At 43.1% G+C, this 12294-nt stretch overlaps 1 protein-coding gene across 12 annotated transcripts in view; it reads left to right on the top strand.

Annotated features, from left to right (window-relative positions):
* Positions 1 to 8607, top strand: part of LOC120402048 (melanocortin-2 receptor accessory protein 2-like) — a 173643-nt gene extending 165036 nt beyond the window's left edge. For all 12 annotated transcript variants that reach the window (XM_039532402.1, XM_039532395.1, XM_039532399.1 and 9 more), the window contains one exon: positions 7076 to 8607. In XM_039532402.1, the coding sequence (XP_039388336.1) occupies positions 7076 to 7469 (394 nt within the window). In that variant the 3' untranslated portion in view covers positions 7470 to 8607. The remainder of the gene's footprint in view (positions 1 to 7075) is intronic.
* Positions 8608 to 12294: the final 3687 nt, after the last annotated feature.

Raw genomic sequence — 12294 nt, 5'->3', positions numbered from 1 at the left:
GGGCCTGCTGATCTGAGAGAGCATCACTCTCCCCATGCTACCATGCCACAGATGCAGTCAGGAGAGGTGCTGATGCAAGGTTACTGTGGATACAGGGTGCCTGGCAGGATGTTCAGCATAAGGGCCTATGGGTTCTTGAAAGCCATTTAGCCCCTGATCTGAAATAGTCTGGATTTGTTCTTTTTTATTTTTTTATTTATTTATTTTTTTGTGAATCCTGCAGGGCCCCTGTCCTTCATCTGCCTTTTGAACAGAGGCGGGGGATAGAGGTGCTGGCCAAAATATGGGCTGATACCTTTTGATTATGAGTTTCTACTTGGTAAAAGGGGTGAGTTGACTGGCCTACCTATTTGGTTTATAATTTTAAATAATTTTAGAGCCTGTGTTGCAGGAACATTTTATTCTAAATTGAAAGATTATAAATAAATGAAAAAATAGGTGGCCTGATTTTCAGACATGGTGAGCTCATGCAGACTCCACCACTCAGCACCGATAGATTATGTGAGCTCGGCTCACAAACCACAAGTGAAATAAAAGGCCGTCTCTATGGAGTATGGTCTCTGTTGTAGTGGATGAGGAATTGGTTGTGAAAGAATCATACTTGCTTTTCTCCTTCTTGAGCACTCTGCCTGCTCCTGCCTAGCTCTTTTCCTTGATTGTTTAGATATTCATAGTGTTTGTCATCTCACATCACTTGCAGATCTCTCTGGACTGTTTCAGTCTCAACTCTGTCCATCTGAAGGTGGTGGTGAAGCTGACTGCACTTTGTTGGAACTGGCAGGGGGGAAAAGGGTAGTGGCGCCTTTAAGAGTCCCCCATCACTTGAGAGTTGGAGGATGGAAAGGCATCACTTGAGCTGGTGGGTGGGCCCATTGGACTCAGGTAACTCACTGGCCCTTGTGCACCTGTGGGAGGGGATCTAAATCCTGTCTCTCCAGTCCTGAGTCCCCTCTCATGCCTGGATGCAAGTGTCCTGAGCAGTTACTTATTCTATAGGGGGTCCAGTTCTCTGATAAACTGAAAGTGGACTTAGGAGAAGGCATCCACTAAAGAAACTGGGTAATGGGATTGAGGCTTCTAATATCTGGAGACAACCCCCTTTCCCCAGACCCTTAACTTTCATATGAGGAGAGGGCAATGGAGTCTCAGTGACTGGCTTGGACCAGCTTTGGAGGGGTGATGGCAGCCCCCTGTCAGGTGGAAATGAGTTATTGCTGGATAGTTCCCAGATGAGTTAATAAAGTTGCAGCCTAGTTAAACCATATCCACACATGCAACAATGGGCTAAGGAGTGTCAGTGTTTTATTTATAACACAAACAAGAGACGTTTTAATCAGTACTAAGTACCAGCGGCCCTTAATGTGTTTTATTTTTTAAATAATTATTTCAACTCTTGTCAGTAGGATACTCCAAAGGGAATTCTGCCCACTACGCAATGCAGAATTTTGCAGAAATTAATGTTGTTTGCACAGAATTTCCTTTCCCTCACAGAAATGGGCTACAGTGCTTCTGGCTGCCACTAGGGGCTGCTGGACCCAACAGATCCCAGCTCGCACATAGAAGACATTGCTGGGGGGATGGGAAGAGAGCTAGAGGGTTCTTGGCGGCTGCAGTTCCCAGCATGCCCTGAGGGGAGGAGAGAGCGGTGCAGAGGAAGCTCTGTGCATGACTGGGACTGAGCATCAGGCTGTTTCTCCCTCTGGATCCTTGGGCTCTGAGGTGGGGGGGAGGTGTCTGGGCAAGGGGGGGCTCCTTGGTTGCATTCTGGGATGAAGGGGGTGCAGGTATCTGGGCCGGCTGGGCTCTGGGGGAGAGGGGTTGTGGGTATCTGGCCCCCTGGCTGGGCTCTGGGCAGGGGCAGCTCTAGCCATTTCGCCACGGCAGCACGCCGCGGGGGGTGCTCTGCTGGTCGCCGGTCCCACGGCTCCGGTGGACCTCCCGCAGACGTACCTGCGGATGCTCCACCGGAGCCGTGGGACCAGTGGACCCTCCGCAGGCATGCCTGCGGGAGGTCCACCGGAGCCGCCTGCCACCCTCCCGGCGACTGGCAAAGCGCCCCCTGCGGCATGCCGCCCCAAGCATACGCTTGGCGTGCTGGGGCCTGGAGCCGCCCCTGGCTCTAGGGGAGGAAAGGGGGCAGAGAAACAGGAATTGGGTTGTCATAGGGGTTTCTTTAACGCTCTACTCCTGGGGGAATTTTTGTGAGTCTGTGTTGTTACAGACATACTTGCTGACAGGTATTTTGAAACAAATTACCAAAATAATTGAAACTGGCGTGATTATGTAGTGTTATTTTGACGAATAAAATGTGCAGAATTTTAAAATATTGTGCGCAGAATGCTCCCAGGAGTAGTAGGAGTGGTGCATATTATGTCATGAAATAATGTACAAACGATATAAAAATAAAATTTCAAAATTCCAAAATGTTCATTTTTTTTTAAATCAAAATTTTTCAGAAATTCTGTTTCATGGGAAATTTTTAAAACACTGATCTTCCTTCAGATTCAGAATGAATACAAATATTGATATGTCGAAATTACCCATGAGATGGAAATTGTGTCTGTGCAGTGAAGGAGAGAAGATAACATACATGAGGGAGCATTGTTATTCAGAGTCTGACTACTGCTTGTTCCACAGTTACTTCATCATGCCCCCCCCCTTCTGTTTAACTGTCCCTGCTGTGTTTTGTCATAATATAGACAGTCCCTGCCCCAAAAGAGCTTAAGAGTCTCTTTGCTTAAATGTCTAAATGGTGCTTGGGTTGTTGGAGCAGTCATCCCTGATTTGATCCGCCATGTGCTACTGTAATCCAAGTAAATAGTGGGGGGAGAGGAATGATTGGAGTGAGTATGGTGCAATGAACACACAATGATATGGGTGTCTCTCAGCATGAGTAAGTGTTTGTATTGTGGGAAAGATGCCTATAGGGAGAAAGGAAGGCCTACAGAAGCCTTCCAGTGTGCTTCTGCTCTCTGTTAGTATTTTTCCTCATTCCCCAAGCAAAGCGTAGTCTCTCAGTTGTGCCTACTTTAGTTTTGACATCCTTTGGAGCTATGGGATGTAGATTTGAGTGTAGGATGGTTGAATATTTGTTATTATCGCAGCTGTGTCTGGAGTGACCTGGTTCCAGTGTCTTAGAGCATTATTATTTTATATGGATTCAGATAACATATTGCTTACTGAGCTAGAAACGTTATTCATCAATGTTCTCTGAAGGCAATGAATGCTAGTGTTCCCTTTTTCTTTTTGATGCATGTGTAAGAATATAACATTTTCTGGGAAAAGTAAATATTTACTGGAAAAGTCAATGCAGGCTGTGGCTTTAGTTTGAGCTGTATTTTCCCTCCCCTCCCACCTCATTGGACCTTTTCCTGACTCACAGTTCCAGTAGTGAGTTGTTTTGCAGAACTTTACTGGCAAGTTGATGTTAATGGGATACCCAGGTCTTGGAAGAGACCCTGATGCACAGCTATACTGTTGTCCCTTTAGACCACTCTGGCAGCGTTAAAGGGGCCTTAATGTGGGCACAAATGTAACTTGATCCAGAATAGGTAGCAGAATTCTCCCGTCTGTGCATTCAAGGCTGCTTACCACCTCAGACAAATAAGCTCTGGGCATGTTCTGAGTAGAATTGTACAGGATGTCCAAAACCAGATTTCCTGAGGTCTTCAGTCAGGATATAATATAAAGAGTGAGGACAGAATAGAAAGAAAATGTAGAGGGCAGGGAAAAATAAGAACTCTATTTTGATAATTATGGCAATAAGGCCAGAATTGTTTTTGTCTGTGTTTTTTGTAAATTATCCATGTTCAGAAAATCAGGTTGGGGAAAAAACAAGCCACAAGATTGCTGAGGCTTGCTGTATCTGTGCATGAAAATTAGTCTAGATGTCCAGACTTCATTGATAGCTCATTTTAAAATGGCCTTAGGAAAACCAGTATATGTACCTCATGAGTCTGTTCTTGTAACCTGTACTTACAAATTGTTGACTAATATAATTGCACAGCTTCAAACTGCTCTCAGAATTACCAAGGCAGACCAATATAAACAGAAAAAGAATATCTGCATCAATCATTGTAGCCTGTATTGTGCCCAATAGTGAAAAGCTCCAGCGGCTCCAGGGGGACGAACACGCCCCCCACCGCCAGGCCTTTTTCCACCGCCTCCTGGGCGGCGTCCTCCGAGGCAAGGAAGAAAAAGCTTGGGGAGCTGGTAAACATCTAAGCCCTTTTGTTTTGTATATTTATTTTGTTTTAAATTTCCCAGGAATTTCAGTTTTTATTCAAAAATTTAAAAAGCGTGAGCAAATTGGTTTAAAAACTGAAGACAATGGACAGTGATGGTGTTCTCTGTATGTGGCAGTTGAGGAAGCCTTCCACTGCCTGCAGTAGTTGGGTTGTCTCAGCTGCAGGGGCTCAATTCCTTGCCCATCTCATTCCACCAGCCCCCATGCAGGGGAAGTGAACGGGGCCTCACTGAGGGGCTGGGGTCAGGAGGGGAGGCTATATCCTTTGAGTACTCATCCCACCAGATGCAACCCCCTCCTGGCCCTGTCCCTTCAGCGCAGCCCGATCTGTTTCTCCTTCAAAAATTCCCCAGGTACCAAAAATGGGGGGGAGGGGAGGGGGTATCAGTAAAACCTGAACTATGACTTTTTGAAAAACTTGAGAATTTTGGGGGGGGAAATGGGTAAATATCAATAACAAAGGGCCTTAATATAGTAAAGCCTAGGGGTGTGTGTGTGTGTGTGTGTGTGTGTGTTTTAACTGTACATTCTCTTCTTTACGGAGTTTAACGTCCCCTGTGAAAATCTATTAAAATCCATTAGAACACACTTACTGGCTTTGTAAAGCACAGGATATTACTGTAATGGAAATTCTACTAATAGAATACACTCTAAAATGACAATGTTTTTTGCTCTTGGGCAAACTTTTTAAATCATACGGAATCGAATACACCTGCATTATATACGATATAGATCATCTCTGTGTAACATAGGGTTTAAACTTCACACTGCTTATTTGATTTATCCATATTGATAGATCATATAAAAGTCTTATTGCATAGGATGGTTTTCTACTACTCTTTAGGCTCCCTTGCTTTTCTGTGCTGAGTTTCTGGGTCTCCTAGCTGTTTGTTCAGTCTTCATAGCTATCCTGCTGCCCTCCTGGCCTTTTATATTGTCCTCAGTTTGAAACAATGGGTGAAATCCTGGCTGCATTGAAATCAGTGGAGTTTTGCCCTTGGCTTTGATGGAGCTGGGATTTTACCCAGAACCTGAGAAGCGTGAGCATCTTAACTATTGGGCTGTAGAGTATTCTACAGTTGATCTCTCTGTGTCTCATGTTGAAGCTGTTCCAGTTTGTATAAATAACTAAACAGTCATTGGAACAGGAACTTGAACTTTGAGTCTCTCAGGAGAGCGCCCTAACCATAGGGCTATAGAACATTCTCACGCTGTCTGGCCCATAATAGTTTTACATTATAGAACAGCTGCATCAGGGGACAGTGAGAGACCGAGCTACCCCAGAATATTTCACAGCCCGGTGGTTAGGATACTCTCATTTGAAACTTGGGAGATGTGGGTCTAAATCCCTGCTCCACATCAGGCAGAAGGGAGATTTGAATCAATGTCTTCAACATCTTCAGTGAGTGCGCTAACCACTGGGATAAGGTTATAATGGGGGGACACCAGATCCTCATTTTTTTGGTGAGAAAGGGCTTAGGTGCCGAACTGCAGGAGAGGGTTTAGGGCTGTGAATACCAAGCACAGAGAGGCATTTTCCGTCTGGCTCAGACATAGGCACCTACATCTTTTCGAGGGGTGGGAATAGGCCACACCCCTCATGTCATTTCCTATGAGGAAGTCCCTTTGCTTTGGGTAATTTTAATGTCCTGGGAATTTATTGGTTTTTATTGGGAGAAAAATCAGTAAAACCAACAAAAAACAAACCAAGGGCGATGGGAGGGCAGTTGTGGCTAAGGGGAGTGGGGTGTACACACCAAGGGGCAGTTGAGGAAGGTTCTGCTCCAGTCCTGCAGCAGACAGGAGTCTCAGCTGCAGGACCCAGCTCCTTGTTCATATCTCTCTCCACCCCTGGGCTGGGTCAGGAGGGGAGTGAAAGACTATTTCCCAGGAGTACTAGCCCCATGCTGGGCAAAGCCTCCTGCTAACCCCACTGGCCCTTATGCACGGCCCCATCTGCTTCCCCTGCGAAAAATTCCCAGGTCTCAGAAAAGCCACAATTTGGAAGAATATCAGCAACACCTGAATACTGGCTTTTTAGAAACCCTGAGAATTTTTCTGGGAAAATCAGTAAATACCAATAACGAAGGGCCTTACCTATTGCCTAGCTTAGGCGGTTCACTGCTCAGCATGCTGGCCTGTGTGAATCCCATTCTTAGGCACCTGACTCCTCCCCAGGTATTGTTCGGAGAGCCAGTGCATCTAACTTGGGGCTGTGGATTCCACTAGGCAGCAAGGGCTCCTAAATATTAGGTATTGCAGTGCTGAGTATAGTCCCCTTTCTAGATCTAGTCCCCTAGACTTCAGCTTCATAGATGCATCCGCTGACCACCAGCTAGTCAAGTGATTACTAGTCACAAAAGAGACCTGGGGGCAGTACCCATTACATACATCCCACAGATGTCAGTTAATGCTTTGTAGAATGCTCTGAAAATGTTAAGTGCTGCTCTAATTATTAGTGTTATTACTCATAATACTAAACGAGGAGTGTTTAGCAGCAGATTAAATGAAATGGGAGGATCAGGGGTTTCTAACGCCTGGCATATTAAAGTGCAATGTAGGAATGCTGGCATTAATGATCTATTCCAGCACTACAACATCTATAAAAATAAACACCTACAAACCTTTTACAACAGAAAATATGAAGTGGATAGCTCGTCTTTTAAGCATGCCCTAGGTAAATGAATATTTTTTGCATTTATTCCCAATTTTGATGCCTGCTGAAGTTACATTTGATACTCAGAGGTAAACATTTTGAAGTCTAATAGCTATTTTTATTTCCATGGTTATTTTAGTACATATAATTTTGCATTTTTTCCTCCCCCCCAGCAATACAGAACCTTCTGAAAAAAGATTTCATGTGAGTAGCTTTGTGGCAGACTTTGGAAGACCTCTGGAGTCAGACAAGGTCTTTTCGCGTCAAGTAGCTGAAGAGTCCAGGTCACTCTTTCACTTTTACATTAATGAAGTGGAGCATTTGGACAAAGCGAAACAATGCCATAAAGCCCCAGGTCTGGACAGTAATATTCACTTCCAGGAAGTAGCTAGGAGCAGTGGAAGGCTGGAGGAGGAGCTGAATTGCCTTACAAAATTTAACATCCCCAACTTTGTGAACACTGACCAGAATTCTTCACTGGGTGAAGATGATCTGCTGATTTCAGAGCCACCAATCATTTTAGAAAGCAAACCAGTTATCCAAGCCTCACGTCAGATCCTTGACTGAAAAACCTTGGTTTCTAAAGCAAAGTGTCTTTTATTGTTTCTGTGGTATCAGGAACTCTTATTCAGCTGCTAACATCAGACCTTTTTGCCTATTTCAGTAGAAGATATTTCATATCTTATGCCTTGTGTTTTGTTGTGAATATTGAACTGACTGATCTCACTTTTGTATAAAGTGAAATACTTAATATTTTATGTCAAAACTTATTTTATGTCACTTCCAAGTGTTTCCTAAGATCAAAACCTTCTTCAGCATTGCTGCTGTTGCTTGCTATTTGTTTTATTTAACTAGCCATCATGCCCAGCTGTGTAGTGGTAGCAAAACACACTAACATGATACAAGAGTTGTAATGCACTTTACTTTGCTTTGTGGGGATTGCTGCAGCTGCAAAGGGAGGAGTATCATTGGATTCTGAAAGGAGTGGCGTGGAACTGTTTGGCCACGAGGACAGTAAACTCAAATCAAGACCGAATGGAGGAATAAGAGGAGGAAGCACCTTTTCAGGCTCTGAATCTCCTCCCCTCTCCCCCATTCAAAAGGCAGATTATTTTGAAACATAACCAGCATAATAAAAAATTGCCATTAATCTTCCTCCAAAGACTCCTAGCAGCTTTTACTGGCTGCTGAAACCCCACCTATCAAAATTCTAGTGATGCTGTTCTGTATATTATATTCAGTTAGTGTTTACAAAATACAGTTACCATCTGCTGCTGAAGAAAAACAAAAACAAAATATGTGGCCATATTTAATGTTTCAGAAAATTTCGTATTCTTGCAGTTGTGGGTGGCTGGGTGACCTAGAATGAATGTGTTGTGTTCAATTCAATTAATAACATTCAGTTTTGTGGACTTGATTGTCAATGTGAGCCTTTAACATGGTGAGCACAGGATTTAATACAGAAACAACAGGAACCAGGGTTGAAAACATTCCTGTTTTGCCCACAGCACAACAGATATAGCCAATTACTATAGTTTGTGTTTGTAATTGATTGATACTTGCTGCTACTGTACTTTACTCAGAGAAAGCAAGCAAGTCGCTGCACAGTACTTGCAGCTGTACTGCTCGTGCATTCTGATATTTTTTGGGTAACTGCAAAACCACTGCGACCTATTTTGTAACAAAATAAAGAATTTGGGAGAGATTTAGTTTTATTTCAACATATTTTTTTTCCCACCTTTTTAAAACTGGAAGAGGTATTGACTCTGAGGTGACACTTACTTACAGAAAACTAATAAATAGCTGGAGCCCATATGGAAAACCCTGCCTAAATTTAAAATTTGTAGCATCCCAACACATTTTTAGGGTGGGATTAAGTGACTTTTAGGGAGATGTGCTATTATGCAGTGGTTAACGCTGAGAATTATGGATACTTTTTTTTGTAAATCATGTCAAATTGCCTTCACAAATTTCTTGAAAAGTCAAAGTAATGCCTCTCTTTTAACGTGTATAACTATACATTAATTTCACTATGGCAAATTTATCTTAAATATTGCCTCTGCTTGTTTTGTGTATATGTGTAATTTATGATCTGCTTACACAATGATCATTTACGTGAGAAATCCATCAAAGATGATCTCAATCTCCCTCCATCAGTTGAGGAAGTTATGAAAGCTATCAAACAACAGAACACTGGCAAAGCCTCCGGAAAGGATGGTATTCCAGTAGAACTGTATAAAGTAGCAGACCCCAAGGCATCGAGGTGTTCCATGATACCTGGACTAGCATTTGGGAGGAAGAAATGCCAGCAGATTTCAAAGATGCTATTATTGTGTCATTGTTCAAAAACAAAGGCAGCAAAGCTGACTATGGAGGCACTGCTCTCTGTACAACAGGGAAAATACTAGCTTGCATTCTACTGAACAGACTCATTATAGACATATCTGAGGAGAATCTGCCAGAAGAGCAGTGTGGTTTCAGACTATAGTACTATAGACATGATCTTTGTCGTAAGGCAGGTCCAGGAAAAATGTTTAGAGCAGAACATGGACCTGAATGCAGTTTTCATTGATTTGACCAAAGCTTTTGATACAGTCAACAGAGAGGGTCTGTGGGCTATTCTACATAAAATGGGCTGCCTAAGAGGGTTCATACAAATCATCCATCTGTTCTATGACCACATGACAATGCAAGTGCTTGCCAGTGGTGACTTTTCTGACACATCTCGAATGGAGTGAAGCAAGGCTGTGTACTTGCTCTAGTGCTGTTCAACTATCCTCAGTCATGCCACAAGGGACTTGGATCAGGGGATATCTTTCACTTCAGAGGGAGTTGTAGACCAAGAAAATCTATTCTCATTGCGCAAAGAACCAGGTACTCTCCATCTACTTCATGTTGCTTTCATAAGAATAATCTCATGTAGTGGTGCGGTCTCTGAGAACTGCGGTGCCAGTGTCTGGAGTAATTTTATTTACAAGTTGGAAACAACTCAAGCTTTGGGTATGTACTGGTGTGAAAGATAAACCAATCCGTGCCAAAGCAGCTGCACTTGGACAACTATGCAGAATGTTGCTAGCAGTACACACACTGACTGGGTGTAATTCAACCAGCAATCTGGCATGGCTTGCAAACTAAAGCCATGGAAGTTTATCAGGAAAAATCCACACAAATTTAGAAGCCTTGCCAATTCTGGCACTGGGGTGGAGATACATGTGCTGATTTCAACTGCGCAGGAACTTCTGATAACCCTTCTCTATGACTCAATGGCTAACTCAGCACATGTAAATGGTGTGCGATATAAGCTTTTCTGTCACAAACAGACCTGGAACAGGGCCCTCCACCCAACTTATGATAGTCTTGGGCAACATACCAAGCATTCAGATTACCAGACCTTTATCTGGAACCATGCCATGGAGGCTTGACCTGACATCTTTCTCCTCCTTCCCCCCACATGGAAATAGCTGGCATCGTAAGGATGGACAGTTTTCTCCAACACTAATGACAAAGACACCTGCCACTGAAGCCCTCCTGGAACTCATTACATGTAGATGTAAAAAGCCAAGTGTGGAGGCAACTGTAGTTGTTCAAGACAGAGCATGGCGTACACTTTGACTTGCTTGTGTAGTGGTGGCGAAGACTGTTTGACGCTGACAATTTTATGAGTATAATCTAAGTGAGCCCAACTTCAGATGGTTCAGACTTAGACAATATATCCATATCTAATCTTTTTCAATATATTTGCCATATGGTACTTGTCTCATTGCCCATCAGTTAGAGGGAGTCCATTGGCTATTAATAGGGCCCTACCAAATTCATGGCCATGAAAAAGGTGTGTCAGACCATGAAATTTGATATCCACCCCCCTGTGAAATCTGGTCTCTTGTGTGCTTTTATGTAATATACAGATTTCACAGGGGAGACCAGCATTTCTGAAATTGGGAGTCCTGCCCCAAAAGGGAGCTGCAGGGGGGCCGCAAGCACCACCAGCAGCGCAGACATAAGGGTAGCAATACCATACCATGCCATCCTTACTTCTGCGCTGCTGCTTGCAGTGGCTCTGCCTTCAGAGCTGGGCTCCCAGCCAGTAGCTGCTGCTCTCCAGCTGCCCATCTCTGAAGGCAGCAGTGCTGCCAGCAGCAGCATAGAAGGGTAGCAGTACTGCAACCCCCCTCCCCCAACTCCTTTTGCGTCAGGATCCCTACACTTACAATACCATGAAATTTCAGATTTAAATAACTGAAATCATGACATTTTCGATTTTAAAAATCCTATGACCGTGAAATTGACTAAAATGGACCATGAATTTGGTAGGGCCCTAGCTATTAGTGTTTTTGCTAGCACCATGCTGTGCAATAGTATACTTGGCTTCTAATATAATGAATACATTATTTAAAATTGTCAATGAATTATCTCTGCACTGATCAACACAAGGCCACCGTTCTTTAAGTAATGAGCCTTATTAATTTGTGTCAAACCATCTGGATGACTCAATTTAATTTTTTGTATGCAGTGTTGTAGCCATGTCAGTCCCACGATATTAGAGACAGAAAGTGGGTGACATATCTTTTATTGTATCAACTTACATTGGTGAGAGAGACATGTTTTCTGTTTAACCTTGTATTTAGTTGACACACTGAGTATCTTTTCCAGACCGGAAGAAGAGATCGGTGTAGCTCAAAAGCTTGTCACTCTCATCAGCAGAAGTTGGTCCAATAAAAGATATTACCTCACCCACCTTATCGTTCTAATTTTTTTTTAATGTAAATTGTTTAAATCCCCTTTTATTCATTTTTTCTTTCCAGCTTGTCTTGACAACTTAAATACATTTTTGGGGACTTTTCACTTGCACAAAAGGTTGTTTAGACACGGGTAAAAAAATCTTGCATTGGCATCTCTTGCTACTACCTTATACCACCACATCCACCATAGAAAGTATTGAAGGGACATGTCTATAAAAATAAGCTGTTGATTTCTGCAGGGGGCTATATCCACAAAATCTGTGTGGGGGCCCCCAGATGAAGTCTAGTCACTTGGGGACTGCATATTTATCAGGATACACAGTGGGTAGTGATAGGACCAGCCACAAGATTTCTTGGGCCCTAAGATGTTGGAAGGGGACATGGACAAAGTAGGTCATGTGTGTGCTCTAATCCTGTTGTGTGCTGGAAGGTGTGTTGGTTTGGCAGTGAGCTCTTCTCTCCATCTCATGTGACAAAGGGGGATATACTGTGTTTTGTGAAGCTTGTATTGGATGCAGAGCCTGCTTGTGTTCAAGATCTGCTGTGGATACTGCATTTATTTTGTACCAATGTTAACAGTTTAAAAAGATTTAATTAATTTTGTTTTAATTAAATCTGGAGCTGTTAGATCAAAACCTTTTGTACCTGGATTC

Source organism: Mauremys reevesii, linkage group 3 (genome assembly GCF_016161935.1).
Source record: "Mauremys reevesii isolate NIE-2019 linkage group 3, ASM1616193v1, whole genome shotgun sequence".
Lineage (NCBI taxonomy): Eukaryota > Metazoa > Chordata > Testudines > Geoemydidae > Mauremys > Mauremys reevesii.
Note: the sequence above shows the minus strand (reverse complement) of the source record. Positions and strands in the feature narration are given on the sequence as shown.